This window comes from Diadema antillarum, unplaced genomic scaffold (assembly GCF_040938485.1).
Source record: "Diadema antillarum isolate AM-2024a unplaced genomic scaffold, OU_Dant_1.0 seq00001823_RagTag, whole genome shotgun sequence".
Lineage (NCBI taxonomy): Eukaryota > Metazoa > Echinodermata > Echinoidea > Diadematoida > Diadematidae > Diadema > Diadema antillarum.
This window is the reverse complement of record NW_027272497.1, coordinates 159,489-179,984: the sequence shown is the minus strand read 5'-3', so window position 1 is coordinate 179,984 and position 20,496 is coordinate 159,489. Positions and strand designations below refer to the sequence as shown.

At 38.5% G+C, this 20,496-nt stretch overlaps 1 protein-coding gene across 1 annotated transcript; it reads right to left on the bottom strand.

Annotated features, from left to right (window-relative positions):
- Positions 1-4,170: 4,170 nt before the first annotated feature.
- LOC139712567 (adhesion G protein-coupled receptor F5-like) lies at positions 4,171-19,441 on the bottom strand. Its single transcript, XM_071624376.1, has 22 exons — positions 19,387-19,441; positions 17,215-17,450; positions 16,323-16,583; positions 15,865-15,933; positions 15,270-15,378; positions 14,546-14,668; positions 13,786-13,894; positions 13,087-13,201; positions 12,653-12,702; positions 12,246-12,378; positions 11,671-11,774; positions 10,635-10,737; positions 9,860-10,016; positions 9,278-9,344; positions 8,572-8,638; positions 8,040-8,137; positions 7,394-7,514; positions 6,951-6,992; positions 6,603-6,668; positions 6,021-6,057; positions 5,571-5,623; positions 4,171-4,905 (listed from the first exon to the last, which is right to left on the bottom strand). Exons 1-22 carry the CDS (start codon positions 19,439-19,441, stop codon positions 4,171-4,173), a joined length of 2,910 nt encoding a protein of 969 aa, XP_071480477.1.
- Positions 19,442-20,496: the final 1,055 nt, after the last annotated feature.

The following is a 20,496-nucleotide window of genomic DNA, read 5'->3' as shown; positions in this document are numbered from 1 at the left end:
CAGAACCGTGTCTCCATCTACAGAGAGAACTCAAGTTATTGAGGTAGCCTGGTGGCGTCTGCTGACGTATAGAGTAATCAATTATCTGGCAAAGTCAAGGCTATCTTCTATAAGTTGCCACAATGCAATGTATGTCACCCATCTCACCTTTCAGAATATGCCGTCAAATTAATTCTGAAAGCCAGCCACGAGCTGATACTAAAACCACTCTTTATTCAATGTTAATTTCCTTTCATTAATCATCTGAGGAAGCAGTGAGGATGAAATCGTAAAATGTATGATATGATGTCACCTTTAAAGCAACATCTAAATGCACAAAACTAAACTAAAAAGAAAGATTATTCACTCACAGGGATGCTTCGTGAACTTCTGGAAAAATACACGATGTCGATTCATAACCACTTACACATACACACACACACACACACACACACACACACAAACAAACAAACAAAAGCCCACACACCCACCTAACAACAACATAAATACAGCAGCGGTTTCCATATACAATATTCTAACTAATACATTCAGATGTCAAGGATACAGTCAAACACATTTTGGAAAAGAATGAAACATAAAACCGCTGGCTGTATTTTTTTCCTCATTATTTCCACCATGTCCACATTGATCTTGAAAAATATTCTTATACTAATGATGCACAGGATAGAGTGTGTTAGTGAAGGTGCGGCGCGCTCGAGAGTATTGACAATGGTGCGACATGCACGAGGCGCAGCCGAGTGCATGTTTCCAACCGTTGTCAATACTCGAGAGTGAGCCGCACCTTCACTAACGCCACGAAATAATCCTGTGCATCATTTGTTTTATAAAATGGGTCGAAAACTAACAGCATTATTCACGTGCCTTTGTGGGTCAATACCAGTCAGCTACATGTAGCACTCGCTCGAAAGTCAAGATGTCCGAAGATGTTCGTCCCAAACATTTACGCACGTCGCACTCGGAAATCCCGCACATAAGTACTGTACGTACGTATAAGAGTATACGTACGCCACGTACTGTTACGCACAAGAAAGGCCGCCGGCTGTTGTGGCAGCCCGCGGCCCGAACTAGAAGTTGTTTACAGGATTGACAGCGCGTATAGTAGCGCGTGACGCACTTCTAACAACTGATTGAGTGCGCACTGCTAGTGTAAAACATTGTGACGTACGTCAGGCCAGGGAGGTGGAAGAGAGACTCTTCTTAGTGCATACCTGAAGAAAATAATGCACGCACACATGACTCATTTCAGCGCTTCCAATTGGCTACATTCTTGAACCCATTTTATAAAAGTTCTTAATGCACCACATTATTAAGAAACATTGTATGTATCAACAAATTTGTTGGTTGATCAAACTGCCGTAAAACACTCAAGGTTTGAATAATGATGCTCTTGTGCTTTCATAATTCTTCATATTCCGCTCTTATTGATCGATAATGGCAGTGAACATGTGCTCTGCTATCGATCTTTCCCACCACAGAATGAAGCACGCCTTCTTGCGTTTGTTTCGACCTTCCCCTTCATGATGTTCCCGCAGTTCATCTCTTACTTGTCGTCTGCAGACGTTTTGGTTCATCACAGCTTCCTTCTTGGCTTCCGTACAGGTCTTTTTGAATAATAACATTCTGGGGGGCATTTCATGAAGTATTTTGTCTGACAAAGTTGTCGGACAAATTTGCTCTCAGCCAATCAGATACAAGGATTTCAGTAGCTTGTAACATTTTGTCAGAAAAATCTCCGACCAAAATGCTTCATGAAATGCCCCCATGATTTATGATTCAGATGTTGCAAATAAACTCTTCCACATAGCACACACACACACACACACACACACAACCAAGGACACACACTCTTTATGTATTTCTTTCCTTATGTATGAATAATGTAAATATAGATAAAATTATATAGATATCACTTGACCATAAACGGGTACAAAAAAGAAAGACTGAACATTTTACTTAAACATCTTGATTACCACATGACTTCCATGACTTCCTTATCTTTATCACCCTTTTCCTTCACTCTAGATTTAATTGTTGTGATGGATTATTTCGTCCGACTTACGTCACTCTCCAGTGGCTGTTGTGCACCACGGCATACTATACGTGTGAGTAGATGTGTGTTTGTGCTTACATTCTTGTAGTTCTTCCGGTTGATCTGACTTCATATAATTTTATATATATATATATATATATATATATATATATATATATATATATATATATATATATGAGTGTGTGTTTGTGTGTGATATTATATTATAAATTATTTATCATGCATCATATTGGCATGTACAGTATGTATGTATGGTATTATGTAACATTCACACATCCCACCCGGTTGACTATAGAGGTTCATTGTACACGTGTAGTTTTATTACTATTCAGAGTTTCACGCAGCCCACCTGAGGTGCGATCATCAGGCAGTCTTTATGTATGTGTGTGTGTGTGTGTGCGTTTGTGTGTTTGTGTATTTATTCACACGTGTTGTGTTTTCATCTAGAAGAAATCGGTTGCTTGGTGACAGTGTATTACAGTTTTCCTCGACCTGTTCAATTTGAGACAATAATTCAAATTCGGTACTTTCATCCCGTCTCCATGCCGTTTACCCATCGTTGCCCATGCAACATTTCTGCAAAAGTAGTGCATTTGGACATATCTCTTTATTATCTGTTTTCCAAATCCATGAGGTCCCATTTATCTGAATCGATACATGTGAGTATGTAACACGTCAAATATAAAACAAAAAAGAAATCAATCATGCAATATTTAGTTAAAAAGGACGTGAGAAATTTATTCAGTCTCTAAGAATATCTTATATACACTGTTACTTTGGCATTTCGAAAGAACTATACAAATCAAAATATAGAATATAATTACATTAATCTTACAATCAATAAACAAAAATGTTCAATACCGGTATATCACTTTATCGCCATGTATCCACAAAATGAATGTTTCATAGAAACAGATGCCCTTCGTCTGTTCGTATATTGCCTGTTTTGAGCTCATCTAAAACACACTGTAGCAACACGTTTCATCCAGTAAACGGAGAAGCGGAAGACGTGATTTTGCTCTAAAATTCCGCATGATCAGAGTCATCACCATTAAAAATTCAACACCAAACAAGGCATTGAATTCTATAATATATCTGCGTGTGAGGAACACAGACTCCTGAGCCGAACGGCTAACATTTGGTTGGGGCACAAGAAACTGGCACACTAATTTTTAAGACGAATTTTCTCTTAAACACGCTTTTAAACAAGCCACATTTTTATTTTGTAGGCAATAAAAACGTAAGGCATTACAGTCTCCACCTGTGTTTGTTCTTTTAAAACATGTATGTTTTGCTCTTAAAATTTTCTTATCAAGTTTCATCCCACATTAAAACCACAATTTAAAGAGAGTTATGTTATTATACCGGTATGGTATCTGCTTGAAGACAACAAGCCTGTCTAATATATTGCTTATTTGTAATAATTGGCTGATATTGTCGTTTGATCCTCTATTTCTTAATTTCAAATGTTCATTCACCAACAAAATACATGAGACACTGAAGAAAGCGGGAAATTATTTTCCCTCAACATGCTCAATATGTCTTCTGTATCATAATTTGACGGATTGGAAACTTTGTCTATAGATAAATGATGATTTTAAATGTTAGGGAGAAATAAATATTTCTGATTAAGACGATTAATGCTGAGAGAGTGAACTGAACGCAAAGGAAATAATGCGAAAATATATGTATAGTATTCAGTTTCGTGCGTTACTGCTCAGCGAATTTCTAATGACTAGAATTGACAAACCTAAAGGCAGCATTTCATCGCAACGAACAGGCGGCTTCACACATCAAGATCTGGAGTGTGTATTGCACAAGTGACAGTGTGCTTATAGATTTAACAGTCAATTGTGGAATGCTTCAAGTAGCAACCAGCGAAATATTGACATTTTTTGCTTACATTGGTAAATCAGAATCGTCCATGAACCTTACAGGCATGTATTGCGGTGATATTAGCCTGGCTTTTCACATTGCAAGTGTTTCATACTGTACACATCTTGTATGTGGCAATTCTGCTATTAATCATGATCTCATTGATCTCGTGAGAATGGTAATGGGTCAATTCATGACATGCAAGTGTTCACTAGCAAAAGGTTACCCGCACAGTTCGGAGCCAATCAATATTCTGCATTTTCGTCGTATTCTTCATCGTACTCATAATCGCCGTAATCGTCATAGTCTCCGTAATCATCGTAGTACTCGCCATTTTCATCGTACTCTCCTTCTCCGTAGTCGTCCCCATAGTACTCTTCGTCATCGTAGTATTCGCCGTTCTCGTCGTAGTATTCATCATCCTCGTAGCCTTCATTGTCCGCGCCCTCGGGCGAGTTGCGCTCTCCGAGCGGGCTTGCGCCGTCGCCTTTCGTGCGCGGCGGCGGCGCGAGGAAGTTCTCGAAAGTCTCCTCGGGGTCGTCCGGCGCGCCGGGCAGAGAGGGACTGCGAGGCAGCGGACTAGGCTGCGTCGGCGTCTTCCTCCGTGGACCCTTCCCGCTGGGCGTCCTCCTCCCCGGCGTTCTCGGCGGTGGACTCTTGGGTAAATTGGCGGCGATATCCTCGGCAGTGCTCTTCTTCCCGAAAGGGGGATCGAGCTCCGAGTAGTCCGTATGAATAAAACCCACTTTTGGCTTGCCCGGCGGTCCCGTCGGCTCTGTGGAATTGCGACCGCGGCTCTCCCCATCAGCCTGCTGGCGGGCCTCCTGGTCTGAAATGATCTTGGACTTCTTCTTCTTCCTTTTCTTCGTTTTCTTCGTATTTCTGGAGCCCGTCCCTCCGACCATCTGGGGCCTGGAACCGATCATGTTGGTGGCGTGCGCGGCTCTTGCCAGCTTGATACCTCGCATGGACAGCATCGACTGAAATGGAGACGAAGAAATGGATATAGCCTAAATTTGAACGGGGAAATAATCTTCATGCGTGATGATTACATAGCGAGTAGAACGATGCCTGTCTCCATTAAACTGACAAATAACACTTTATTACACTTTGTGAGAGAACGTTTCATGAGTAGTGTATACGTCATTAAAGCTAAAGCTTTTCCTTTTAAATCTGCTGAGACCTTCGAATCCGTTTAGACAAAATAGCAAGTTGAAATCAAAAGTGGTATTATAGATTGAATATTTCAAGTATAGTAACGCATCCTTATGTCCCAAGCGTTTATGTCTTGTGTAATGAATTGGAAAATACCTCTTAACTTTATGTTTGTGGCTGAGTATTAAATCTGTACGACTAACAACATATAGGAAGACAGTTGAGTCGTTTCTTTTTGTTTGTTTTTGGTGAGATCGACTTTATGCCTTTACCGTATTAGTGAAATAGACAGTATAGACTAAACAACCTACATACTGACAAGCGCATGCTGCAGGAACAAGGAAGGACTTTGGGCAAATGTCAGGTGCAAATTTTCTCTGCATAAACCACAGAGCTACATGCTCTATTACATTAATTCTTCCTGTGTACAAACTGCCAAACGCTCTGGCATACAGAAAAGGGGTAAATGTATTGACATTTTTTTTCTCACCTGTCTCGATTTCACCCTTTCGTTTCCAAAGTATTCTTGCTCCTTGGCTAGGGCTGTAGAATAAAATAAAGGGAGAGGAAATTGTTGTCGTGGAATAGCAGCGAGAAACATATGAACACTGTCTTTTTCCTCATACATGGAAACTAAAAGTATAATTGTATCAGCAGTGGAAATCTTTCGATATCGTTGCTAAGATGCAACACATAATTTTGAAGTTCACCGACTCCTTTTTCGACAGATTACACATTATGCAAACTTCAGAATTGGCACAACTACTAAATAGCGTCTACTCTGAATTTTTTAAAAGACTGACATAGACGGCTGGACATGTCAAAATACCAACAACAATGAGGAAAAAGATTTAGAGATAACGTTGTCAGTATTTCCATGTTGATTTGTTTCTACCATCCCTTTCTTACATGAACAATGGAACAAAACAAAGTTACTTACATGAATCGGCTCTCACAGCTTCGTCCAACTCCTCAGCCTGGAAATAAGTTATAAAAGAACGTATTTTGAGTTTAACTAAAACTTAATCGTACGTTCCAACTAAAGTTTAGACGTTGAGTTCGTTGAGACCAATAACATAAGAAATAACATCAATATTGTTATGGTGTGCTCCCGTGTACAGTGTGACAGAGCGATTTTATTATTTATGTAAAGGTGTCTTTGCACTTATACAGAGAGGTACTTTGAAATCGAATCCACACATCAATGCAAGAGAACAGTAAAAACTTCTGGATTTCTGCGTGGACAGACAATGCCTGAAACTGTTTGACAAGATCGCAATTGAACGAAGTAAAGATAAGATCGTGTTGATGCATCATTGCAGCGTTAAATATTTATGATTTCTCCTTTACCACCTTCCCCAGACACATTCAATAAGCACACACACTTTTGCTCTTGCTCTTCCTTTTGTTTTTTTTCTTATCTTTTATTTTCTATTTGATCACCCCGTCTTACCGTTCCTTATGGTATATAATAATAATAATGGCTTTCTGTCTGACGAAAAACCAATTTGTCATTACTCACCCAAATGTCGTATTCGTCCTTCAATTCCTTTGGTGGGTTCTTCTTCAGCTTCAATGCTTCCGGTAACTGCGGAAAAAAGAAGGATCAACAAATTCATTTTTAAATCAATCTGCTAACAGCGTTTGTTAAAAGTTGACGAAGTATTTATTTTTGTATGCATATTGTAGTATATTTGTACCCTGCAGAGCTATATTTAACGTACTATTCCGTTGCCGAATGAAAGATCGTATCGGTTACTAGCCATTATGGTGATTTTATGAGTTTTGCACATTTTCTGGAATAGCGGTGCTAACCGTTTCTGTCAGTTAACATGCTGGTATGTAATAACAACTTGTAAAACATACTTACCTCTTTGTTCAAGCGCATCTCCAGCACGACGACTATGATACCCTGCAAAAGATTTGGTCACAAAGCACGTTAAAAGAAATGTATTGTCAACTAGAATCCTTGTATCAAACGAAAAAAAAAAAACCTTCCTTTTGGAAGGAAATACTACAGACATTCCTGTACAAACTTTATCATTGTGCCTTCTCTATCCTTGAAACAATTAAATAGATATATTTATATGTGTCAATGATAATAGTGTTGCCATAATCAAACTATTCTTGATAATTATAAATGAATAAATTTACTCCAGCTGTCATGTTATTTAGTGGCATCATTATCATTTCAAACGCTCATTATTCTTATTCCTTTTGCTATTTCCGTTTTCAATTCGCTACATTTTGACATCACTTGGAAAACTGCAATGTTGAAGTGCGAAGTAGGCCACGGGATAGAGCGTTACTCACCTGGAAAGGCATGAGTGCTCCAAAGGCGTAGCCTATCATGGGGTTGACGAACGAGAACTGGCCACAGAAGTAGAAGAGTATCAACTCGGGCGACATGATCAGGAAGCACAGACATGTTGTCCTGCATTCCAAGATAAACAGAAACAACGAGATAGCTTGGAGAAAAGTACAGATACAATACATCAACATCTTCAGTAGTTAACAGCAGTCAGTCAACCTGTATAGCGAAACGGGATGCACTTGTATTCCTGGAGAATGTCTGGGTACATCGGAAATTGCATCACAAGTGAGCTGAGACAGGAAAACGGAAGAGATTTACACAATCTAATGAGATCGTCTGTACTCGGGTAGGTTTCCATGGTAATAGAAAATAACGTCGGACTTTAATGTAACAAAAGCTCTGAGTGAGAAGACTTAACGTTGGTCACACCGCTGGTTTTCAGACCACAGAGTGTGTGGGAGAGCAAATAATGATATAATTAAGCTTTTCCCTTCAGAGCGAGAGAGAGATACGTGACAAAATTTCTTCTTCAATATTGAAAAAGGAAAATATGCTTTCATCTACACATGTCATTCCAATTAACTGAGCTTCATCATCTAAAAGTGTTATTTTAATTTTTGAATATCATAAGAAGTGGAGTATCACCTCAATTTAAGGAGTTCCTCCTTTTCTCGCTCGAAGAGGATGACCTTGCCCGATTGCAAAATGGCTCGGATGGATGCCAGCAGAAGTAAGATTGTGAACTGTAGGGAAAAAACAGAGAAATATTGATTAACATTTTTAAAATTGTTTAACAACTGTAATAGCTAAACTAGGAGAATTTATTCCGTATACGAGAATACGATGGGAAAATGTGTTGTTTGAGGTGTTTGCCCTTAACTGCCCATTAGAACATTATTACAATTAAAACTTTCATTAAATATTCATGTGGTACAGGTACCATTAACTGTCATTGACTCTTGACTACTCTGCTCGGTGCATGTCATGTCAGAACTGGGGGATTTCATGAAGCGTTTTGGTTGGATATTTTTCTGACAAACTGTTACATGCTACTGATATCCTTGCATCTGATTGGCTGATAGCAAATTTGTCCGACAACTTTGTCGGACAAAATACTTCACGAAATGCCCCCAGAAGTCTGATTCAAGACATGTTTATTTTGCATCATCATACTTACCACTCCAAACACCGCAACGGGAACTAAAAAGGCAAGTTTGATGTTACTGGCATCATTAAACCAGCATCTGTCGTTTAGAGAAGAAAAAAACAAGTATAGATATCTTTGTTATAAAACGTAATAGTATGAAATCAATCTATTTTCACTTTCATCAATTATATTATTAATTATCAGCTTTTGCTGCATCGTTCTTGTTGGTTGCACGAAACTGAGGCGCACGAAATAGGATGAAAAGATACACAACCAAACATAAAATACAGTCTGTATCAAGACTGATTGAATTGATGAATATGATAAACTTAACATTATGTCTCCTTGAAAAGAATTTGTAAGCACGAAGACACGTGTTACATTGAATTTGTCAAGAACTATTCAGTGCAATTAAATCAAATCAAATTAGATTCAATCTATTTTCATTTTTCGACAAAAGCATACAGACATCACTTTTTTTTTTGGTAACAGAAAACAAGGTGCGTAAAACTAACAACAATAAAGACCTTGTTCACAAAATCTGTCAACAACAACTTGAACTGACAATAGGTACATCATGTATCAGCGATAGTCATGACGTTAACAAGAGATATGATTTTTTTATTTCATTTGATATTTTGAGAATGACCCTAGTATCTTAAAATGCAGCATCATGAGAGCAAGAACATAGAACAACATTACTGACGACAACATGACGAAGAAAAAATTAGCTCACCTAGGCCCTATTCCGTATTCAGGGTACATCATGCCTGCTGACACGCCAACAGTCACGAAAGGTAAGCCTGGAATAGCAAGGAAAGAAACCAGATACAAATTATGATTAAGTTGAATGATACTTAACAAGAGAAGAATATATTTAAATTAACGCTATCCACTTTGAATTGCTACGAATCGTAAGACGTCGTGCATTGTAAAGAAAAGAACTCCTCCAGCTTGTCCACAAAGTTTGTTTGATTGTTTTTTCCTGGTATGACGCAGGATTACATCCTATAATTACTTTCTTGTAACGAACATTTCATCCCGGCACCGTTGCTTGCCGTCATGGAATGTGTGATTGTTGAACAGTACTGTACTTTACAATATTCCTATGCCGACAGCCAAGACATCATTTTATTCCCAGCATCATTATGTACTGAATTGTTTATTACCACTAGTGAATTCTAGAGTCACGTGATTGTGTCTAATTGATAGATTATAAAAAAGCTGGTCATCAGAATTCCCCTTTAAAACAAGATGCAAGGAGGCGTTGCATGTAACGGGTGTCACTGCCACATTCGCCCCTGAACACGTGACTTACCCCAGCCAATGAGAACGCAGAACCAGTGTGACGCTTCCTTGTCGGTGAGCTCCGTCACCCTGGTAAAGAGGAGTATGCTGATCACGAAGAGCCAGCTGAACGTCGACACTGTAAACAGGTGCATTCCGATCCCAAAGCCCATACACACGTACGCACTCTGTATAAGTTGAATTCGGATGACGAGAGAACGCAGTGACAAAGTCATAGCGTAGGTATAACACACTGGCAGTGATTTACTACAAGTACATTTTAGAGCCTTACACATTTTAGAGGAAAGCACATGCAATGGAAGCTTAAAGAGGAACAAACGAATTAACCTAATTGTGAATGAATAATTTTCATTAACAAAAAGACAATGAACTAATTATTTCCTCTCATATTTACAGCTGACATTTACAAAAAATAACTTTCTTTCGCATTCTTTTTTCAGCCGAATTAAAAGGGCTTTTAAAGTATTTTGGTGGTCAAATCAAAACGTTTTATGGCACTGTTTACGATTCTGCACAAGAACGTAAGGATATTGTTCTTTTCTTCATATCCCTAAGTCAACCGTGAGAATTTTAATAGTCATGATAATTTCTGCCAGAAGCATGACAAGGGCTTTGCCGTAAACAATGGGGAAAGAGCTGAAATAAGTGGCTGAAAATTTTCACAATGATAAAATTCTAGGATATGGTAGAATGCTATCATTCATGCTTCACACATATCGATTTATTTTGATCAGAGTTATCATGCTCCAAATATGTGGAAAGTGAGGGTCGTTTATTGTACTTACGTTTTTCCACTTGCCGACTTCATTTGTTGCCAATATGAGAAGCATCATGATAAGGCTGAACACGAAGTTGATCTGTGCAGAGCGTCGCTTGGAATTTATTGTCCTATGACAGGCACAATAATGAGAGAAAGATAATTTCTCACAAAGTACAATATTAATTTCAAATCAAGCTAAGATCTGCATGACAATGCTCATCTAACATGTGTGTCGAAAAAAAAAATGTAGGGAAACAAATTGTAGGGCACTAAAGTTTCTGTCTCGGCGGATAGATTCCGTCATGATTAATCATGACATTCTTTTCAAATAAAGGTTCGCTGAATCAGCATGCTAGGACCTAACAGGACTGACAATTTACAGGGATGCCAAGTTCAAAAAAAAATTTATGAGTGAGATTTGCATGACTCGGCATCTCGGCATGCTAAGTAATGTGCGCGCGAGCGAGGGTGATGTGGGAGGGTTTTTTCCCCCCTGTGGCCTCCCACGGTAGGGAGCTTTTTCAATTTTTAGCTCTTAATGGTGCGATCAGGTGCATACTTAACTAGTGACTAATTTTTACTTATTTTGAAAGACAAAAGGGAAATATACCTTCATTTGCAACTATCACTGTAATCTTTTGAGCTGTGCTCATTATTATAGGCCCAAGTTGCAGACTTCGCCCGATGTGTGAGAAAAATGGGTGCCATGCGTGAGATCGTGAGATGGCCCCTAAATGCTTGAGTCTCACGCAGAATGTGTGAGGCTTGGTAGCTCCGAATTTAAGGTATATTAAATGTCTTTATAGACTAAATACGTGAACAGAAGTTTACATGATATTTCTTTATCATATGCACTAAGTGTATGCGATGAACTATACAAAAATAATACTATGATAATAAAATGCTAAACAATGATAAATAATATGTAGAGAATGTGAGTGTAGTTTGTCATTGATTTCCAATTGATGTCAGATTCATAAATCAATAAAAATAGGGAAGGTAGGATCAACATGCACAAAAACAACAGCAACAGTAATGAAAATAATGAGACGCAAACTTACGTAAGGTAGATGAGGTAGAAGAAGAAAGGAAAGAGGGGCAGCACAGATACAGCAGCACCTATCGACCACAGCCATGTCTGGATGATAAAGTGCCAGTCAATGAACTGTAAAAAAAGAAGAAGAAATCATGGAAATAGAAACATTAATGGCTTTAGAATTCCGCAGTCACAATCAAATTGGACAGTCTCTAGTTCATCATAACTCAAAAGGAAAATCAATTTTCAGCAGGGCTCCATGTTTCAATAACGCAAGTTCTGGAACCAATTTCATAAAAGGTTGCTATGAAAGCAACTCTTGCTGGAATGTCAATTGTCGTGGTAATGACAAGAATCCAACATTCCTGATTGGCTGTTGCTACGTGAAGTTGCTATTCCAGCAAGGGTCGCCATCCTAGCATCTTTTATGAAACGGTTTAAAGTGAAAACAACAATTCTCACACGCAAGAATTTAGTTCATATAACAAATCGCGCTCTCATGCAGGCCCAAGACACACAATTACGTGAACTCGTCTCTTAATTACAGTTACACATACTCAAGACAGGGACGATATCTGTTCAAATTGAACCCATAGTTACCTCTGGATCATGTTCGAGGAAGAGCAGGCCAAAGTTGGTGGTATGGTTACACATACACTGTGACGACCATGCGTCCGAGCCCGAGGCGACATAGTAGCAACCTTCATCATCCCAAACGCCCCCATCGTCCGTACTGACAAAGACAAACCACGTAAGAAATATTATTAGCCAGTCGAACCACACAAACTTAGGATCGTTTTCAAGAAACATACAGCAGAATGCTCTAATACTAAAAGCAGAGGGAGGAGAAGTCATTATCATCATCATTGTTATAATCAATATATGTTATTATTGAATTATTATATCAAATTAAGAGAGCAATTCCTCTATCAAAATGCGAATTTCTTATAAGCTTGATAAAAATAACCTAGGCCTATGACATGAATACGAATCGGTCGTAAACTTACTATTTATCGAAGTTCCAGAAGACGCACACAACATCGTGGTGTCTTGCTTTCTGCAGAAAAACAAAACAAAAAACAAACTATTTTGAGATTTCGTAATTTTCAAACCAAGATGAAAAGCCAAGATTATGAGAACATATTGCGACAGATTGCTAACAAATGACGAGTGTATGATGGTAGCATCAACACTTAATTTCTTCACTCAACCAGACATTCATTTGTCATATGTATAGACTTTGTTCATATCAGGTGTTGTGTTTTGTCCTTTGAAGTCAATAAAACATGTAAAGGAAAAATCATTTCATATATGACATTGTGAGTTCACATAAAGTCAATCGTAGTGCTAACAAAGTTGTTTTAACATCACTGACAAGTTATCATGGTTTGATTGAAAAAGGAATAATGTTGATGTTAATTGACTGACAGCGTATACAGACCTTCTCGAGATTGTTGAATTTATAGAAAACCGGTACACTTGTCCCACTGAAGTCCGGCACCCGAATCGCAGTTAAAGATATGACGTCATTAGCCAATATGCGAGGTCGGTAATCACTGTGGAAAATAGGACAAAATGAATTTGTTTGGGTATGAGAAATTTGTGTTGAACGTGATGTTTGCATTGTTATCTACAAACGGAAAAAAACATGTGCCATTTAATAAAACAATCTGCAAAGAATTTCACGGGGTAAGTTACATATCTGCAGAGTATTTCCTCATTTTTTTAACCTTTCGTCGGATAAGTCAACTGTTGTTTTGTCACAAGTATTTCGTCTGTAGCAATAAGAAATAAGTTTGTTTAAGTTTAGAGGAATACTACAGTCGAAGGCAGATTTATCAGCAATTATAAATGTACGTGAAATAACAAAATTATTACCTGAACGGTTGAGTGTAATGTCCACATATACCATGAATCAGATCAAATTTGTTTTTATATGTTGATGCCGATTCTCCAAGAAAAAAAATATCGAAATAAATAGTCTATAATGATTTGGAATGATGCAATCTTATTAAGTAAGTGCACGGACGAATGAAACCACGATGAACAAGTAATACATTGAATACACACAAATATACAGATATACACAGACACGCAAACTGACAGACACTCACACACAATTAAGCACTTGACACCTCACCTCATCATAGCCCTGATGGAGTCGGTGACCGACGCCCTTGTATAGTTCCTGCCCATGACGTCACTGACCCCTTTGTACTGGACGGCGACCAAACCAACCACGTCATCACCTAATATAGACATAGATAACATAGATAGATGGATGAATATTCTACAATGTGTCGATATACTTACATACATCATTTGTAACATTTTATGACATTTTGAAACATAATGGTTAGTCACGTTTTTCACGACATGGCACTGCTATTTAAAATCCAAAATAATAGATCACAATTCATGAACTGAGAGTGAGAAAAAAAGAAGAGATGTGCGTGTTTGCCTGTTACTAGATTTAGGAAAATGATTGTGTCCCTTACAGGAATCAACTTTGATCGTAACTGAGGTATAACTGAATATTGTATTCAAACTCTTATTTTCAACAAAATCTTTACGTTGGATTTAATATTAAAGTAAAAGAAAGACCATGCGCAAATGGTAGTGTAAACGAGTTCGGAGCAAGGTATGTCAAACGTCTTTAAAAAAGCGCTGATTACGTTAAATCAACATTTTGTTTCCCCTCCGAAAAAAAAAGGGGGGGGGGAGAGAATCAGGTGGCGTTATAACATTAGCTCTTCATCATCAAAGAGATGTAATGTGCTGATAGACGATGATTCTGGCTAACAGAAAGACATATCATTTTGATATGATTATCATTCAAAGGCACAGCCTCGGATGATACATGCTGACGAGCAACGATGTCTCCGATGACTACTACTTACTCTGGAAGTCGATGATGTCGAGATAAGTCTCTGGGATGATGATACCTTCTCCCTCACCAATCTGAAAGATGTACTCCCCATTCTCTGTGATGTTCTGCCATGTGTCTTTGATCATTTCATAGTCTGGGGAAAAGAGAACGGGAAGATTAACAGTGATAAATTGCTATTATTACTACTTCTAATATATTGCTGATGCTACCTACTACTACTTCTTGTTGTACTAATAACATAAATAATATACTTCTACTATACTACTACTATCACTACTACTACTACTACGACGACGACGGCTACTACTACTACTACTACTGCTACTACCACCTATAATATTATTATATACTTCTATTACTATAAATTATTACCTTTATATGATTTTACTATTTTTACTTCTTTGTCAAATTTCAAGACTTAAAGAGACAGAAACTGAAGAGAACCGCCAGTCCATTACATGCAAATTTCTTCTTTTAGTTAATTTTTGCTCAGTACCATGCATGAGATACATGCCATAATTTATCTGTTAAAATCCTATCCAAATCGCAATCAGTCAAACGGAAACAGAGTCATGAAGTCACAGTCTTAATGCAAAACTTGAAAAAATATGCTTTTTCAATGGCTTGTGATTTAAGATTAGAAAGAGAACAAGCAAGATATAGTAATTATTTGGTGAATATAATATTAAACAGATTTAAAACCTCTCTGTTCAATCAGATTTTGAGATACTTACTGATATTTTTGACATGAGACTTCAGGCTTCCAGGAGTCGATAAAAGGTTTGCTATCGCCAACGATGCTACGTCGACAGTCTCTATCACCGAAGCGTAGACGGGAAACGCCTGGGGAAAATTCAAATAAAAGAAGGTTCGCGATTCACCGTCTTCTTGTGTTTTTTTTTTCAAATGACAACGAACTACAATACCGATAAATACAATTTGACAATGGCAATATGCTGCGGGAATCTCTAAAAGATGAATGGTTGACGCAATGATAGTTGATATCATTGTGAATCGATGATACAAAATCTATGGTCTTGTAAGCCAATGATGTCATTGAATGGGACTTCATACCTGAATGTTGATTAAAATAATAGTCTCGTCCAGACTGCTGCTATTCCACTATTTTCAAACTCTATAGGTTAATCCTGAAAACTTAAAAAGTAAACAACTAACACGACTAATATCGCATTTCCTCAACAACATTGGCATGTATATATAATACACACACAACACAAACACACATACGTAAATACTATGTATTATAGTATATACGCATATATAGCTTTTTTCTTTATGTTTATATTCAACTATATCTATGATACATACCCGTTGAATATCCAACCACAGATCTAGGTACTCTTCGTCCAGCAGGATATCGCAGATTTCAATAATGTACTGAATAGAGAGAGAGAAAAAAAATGATATGAAATTACATAGCAAACAACACGAAACGGGTTTTGCTATGATGACTATAACAATATGCAAATATATGTCACAATAACACACCTCTAGTGATGTGCAAAGATAACTATGCTCAGAAAATTTCTGTGTAATGAAAAAAAAGAAGAAGAATGCGACATTGCCATTTGAGAGAGGCTGTAAAAAGCGAAGATATTATGATTTGGTGTTGCTGATGTTGTTACTGTTGTTGAGGGACAGAATACTAAACTGTTGTGATCAAGAACAATCCTTTCTGTGACAGTGAGTCAAATGTGTACAAATTTCACACGCATAGCAGCTGCTATTGACAAGAAATTAATGCGGTGCGCAGAGTATTAACTTACCGACATGACGCCATCAATCTCTCCGTAGTCAGCGAGGAGGTCGTTCTCCGACATATCGAGTAGGATGGTGGCCGTGAGATCCTGGACGAAAGCAGCGGTGACCAGTATTTCCCTGGTCGTCATGTTGACGTCCTCGTTGTCGAGGACGTCGATGATGACGGACAAGATTTGTAGCAGCTCGTCGGTCGTCACCGACGTCATGTCGGGACGAGAACTCGAGTTTGTCATGAAGTCGCCGTTGAAGTAAATTTTCTCAATGACCTTTGACGGGAATTAACACACACACAAAAAAGACACACTGTGATCTATAGAAGCACTTTCCTGGTGATTTATGAGAGTTAAAAAAAATGTTCCCACAAAGTGATGATTTCAACTCACAATTTTATCAACAGAGATTTAACGAGTTTAAGAAAGAAAAAGAAAAGCATTCTCAAGTTATTCGCATAATCTGATAAAACTTAGTCATGTTAGTTGTGGTCTGGAAAATAAGAAAATACTCTATATCGAGCTATCGAGCTTTCTCTCCCCCTAACCCCCCCCCCCCCCCCCCCCCGATTAGCGGGCATGACGAAATCATCCCATATCAGCTGAATATCTGAATGAATCTGCCAGGAGTAACCCCGGAGCCACTATCAAGCAACATAATAGATGCCTTGTACCAATAACTGTACAGATGCATAACAATGTCAATATTTTCGGTTTGATCAAGATTGCAGTCATAGATGAATTTTATAACACATCCTGCACTACAAAGGATCACGATCTTTGGATGCTTTACCAGGTTTATGTTTGTTGTTGATGTAGTTGTTGTCATTGCAGTGTTCCTTTACTATTGTACTTTCTATGACATTAAGTATTAAAATCATAATGACCACCTGTCCTTTGGACTTACCTGGCCAGGAACATCTGGATATTGCTCCATGATGGCGAAGAAAGTGTCGTTGAGGCTCTGCGACCTTTGCGCCATCAGCTCATCCACGATAGCCAGCCATCGAATTTCTGCCCTGTTTGGCTCGGGCGTGGTCGGGACCGTGGTCGTAATGTTCGGGTTCGCAGTCGAGGCGGCGGTCGTACCCGTCGTGCGCTGTTCAGTGGTCGGAGTCAGGCCGGTCGTGTTTTGGGCTCCCACTACGAAGAAAATGACATTTGTATATTACTACACAGGTACTTCCATCATGTGCAAATATGTAGGCCTATGCATGCGACAGGAGTATTACACCATGGTGGCATTTATTTTGATAAAGCTGTTTTTTTATTGTTAGTTCTCAAACTTTGATTAATCCAAAACGAACACTCCGAGAAGTCAAAACCTTGATGTATAAAATTGAGCTAGTTAGATGCCGGCTCACTAATTTTTGTTTTGTTTAGTTTTGTTTTCACTGGTTTTTGCTTTATTCAGTGTATGAAGAGCGCTGAAATTCAGTGGTGATAAAGGAATGATGCTGATGTAGGTCTGCATGAACTTTCATAAAAAGTAAGTTTCTGAGATTCAGAACTTTGTCTGAGACTTAGCTGATATGGCACAAATCAATGCATGTAAAATGAATCCCAAATAATATTTAGAAATTTATTAAGGAACAGGGCATTTTTGATGTCTCATGAATATTCTCATCCTACTTAATTGCTCATAATTTGATACAACGTTAATTCTCGCTATCGCCAATGACGTAAAAAGTACCCGGATGTTGATTTAAGCGTCATTTACGGTGCATTATGGGATAGTCCGGTAGCAAAGTCACTTCCGTTCGTACGCGCGTGATACGTGACTAATGCTATTTACACACACAACCGACTGTATTCTACGTGTACTTCCGGTTTTCTCGACTTGAATTACAGCTTTAATATGATTTGAAATTTCTCCATTCTTAAGAAATTGCTGTTAATACGACTATTGGATGTTGCTGCGAAGCTGCCATGTGTTGTTCGCACGACAATAAATGAAAAAAATCTGCAGAAATAGGACCCTTACTGGCATGCGAGACGTGACGTGGCCGCGTGGGTGAAGTTTGCGGGTGACTCCACAGCGCAGTACGTGCACGCGCGACTTACTAGTAGTGGTAGTATTATAGTAGCACTAGGTAGTAGGCCTAGTGCCTACGTACATTGTACGTACTTACTTGGAAGAAATTGCTTCGGAGACAGGATAAGTTCGAGATCACTGTTCGTTCCCGATTGTGTTCGTGACATTTCGACAGAGAACAAATAAAAGAAAAGATGGGCATATTCCATGACGATATACTCCAGGTGGGTGAATATTTTCCAGCATATTTTCAGCGTATGCAGAGATGACTGATCTGTGATGTGCTCATCGATCGCATGATCAAGCAGTACGCCGTACCGGTATGTGTTACTGAGTATGTAATTAGCTTATGCGCTGCGTGCAGTGGTGCATGTTGACCGAAAGATCGGTCTGTATCTGTCCGTCGGGGAATGTTCCGCGGAGACTGCGTCTGGCTTTACCGATCCCCTCCGTCTACGGAGGACAGCGTTAATGGCAAAATATAAAAGAGTCCTCCGGACAGACGGATCTTTCTGTCTATCTGTCTATGGTGAATGCTAATGCAAGGCCGGCCGCCTGCGGGGACTACAGTGTACGAGTATGACAGGGCTGGCCACTCGCTGGCTCGTAGCTCGGGCGGTACAGCGGCCTATTGGCCTACTGTACTAGTATCAGTGGTCGGCGCTGCGCTATAGGTAAGGTACACGTACGCGCACGTTAGCGTTGTGCAAATAATGCCCCGCGCCGGAAGTGCCCTTGCTACCAAGTGCACTAAATCTTGACGAAAAAGCCACATCCGGGTACTTTTTACGTCATTGGCGATAGCGAGAATTGAGTCTATATGACTTAGTTCAAAGTATGTTTTCTTATAAGAACTGACGAGCTGATGCAAACGTTTAAAAGACTTTATGTTAGTAAAATAACGTTGCGTTTGTGAGTGTATATATATATATTTTTTTGTTTTGTTTTTGTTTTTGGAACTGGAAATAAATGAAATCAAATGATAAGTCTGGGAGTCGGGGAGGGGGAGGGATATCAACTATAAAGTGTCATGCATAGACTTACCGTGACCAATGTGAAGCCATAGTAGGAACACGGTGGCCAAAGACACGTTCCACATCTTGGAAAACGACAACAATAAAACAAATAAGCAAACAAATCAGGAACACATAGTATGGTCGACGGATAATGTTATTTCAAATTTGAATCCCACTTCGCACAGTAATCTCATGGATCTAAGACACTGTGTGTACAGCTCCATGTTAATGTATAAACTTGTAAGAGGTGTCCTTCGTTGGAAATCATCTTCATTTCAACTAAATTTTACTAGAAAGATGCAATCGGCAGAAGAATAGCAAATTATATATCAACTTGCCTCAAAAGGAAAATCTTCCTAAGAAATTCCTGACAAAATTTGACCCCTAATTCAATGTGTTAGATGTTTGGGCTTTTCTCTTTCGATTAAAGAGATCAGAGAACCTTGATTCATAATGAACACAATCCTACGAAGAGTCATTATACAGTACCCATCTTATGATACTAGTTACTGCGAGAAGAAAAAAAAAATCACCTCAGAATACTAAATTACTGAAGGGAAATAAACATTGCGATCAAAGTTTCAAGGACATATCAGAAAGGCAGAATGCTTACTAAGGTCCCAGTGCAGAAGAATTCATCTTGAAAAATTTTCCATTGAAAACTGAAATCAAATTGTATTGCTGGATAGAGACATCCAAGAGATGCAAAACACATTGAGAATGAAGTACGAATAATGATTTATACTAAGTGATAAAATGTCCAAATTTTGCAATAGTTTCTTTTTATTGGTTCTACTCATGTCATACATTAGCAATCATAAATTACCAACACGCTTGATAGTCAAGAATAACACTAGTACTGACAATTCACAATTCAAATTGATTGACGGGAGAAAGAGAAATACTCAAACGTTATAAGTTACTAAGTATACATAGAAATGACGACTTCTTTGTGCATTGTCTACCACTTCTATTTGAATAGCAAATTTATGCCCTAAATGTTGTCAAATTCGCATGTTGAGAGGATATAGAGAGATTATCACCATCCGTATGCTTCATGATCAGGCTCCTGTGAGTAACTTTCATCATTACTAAATAACACCCCAGAAAAAAGAAATAAAAAGAGAACTCATTCATG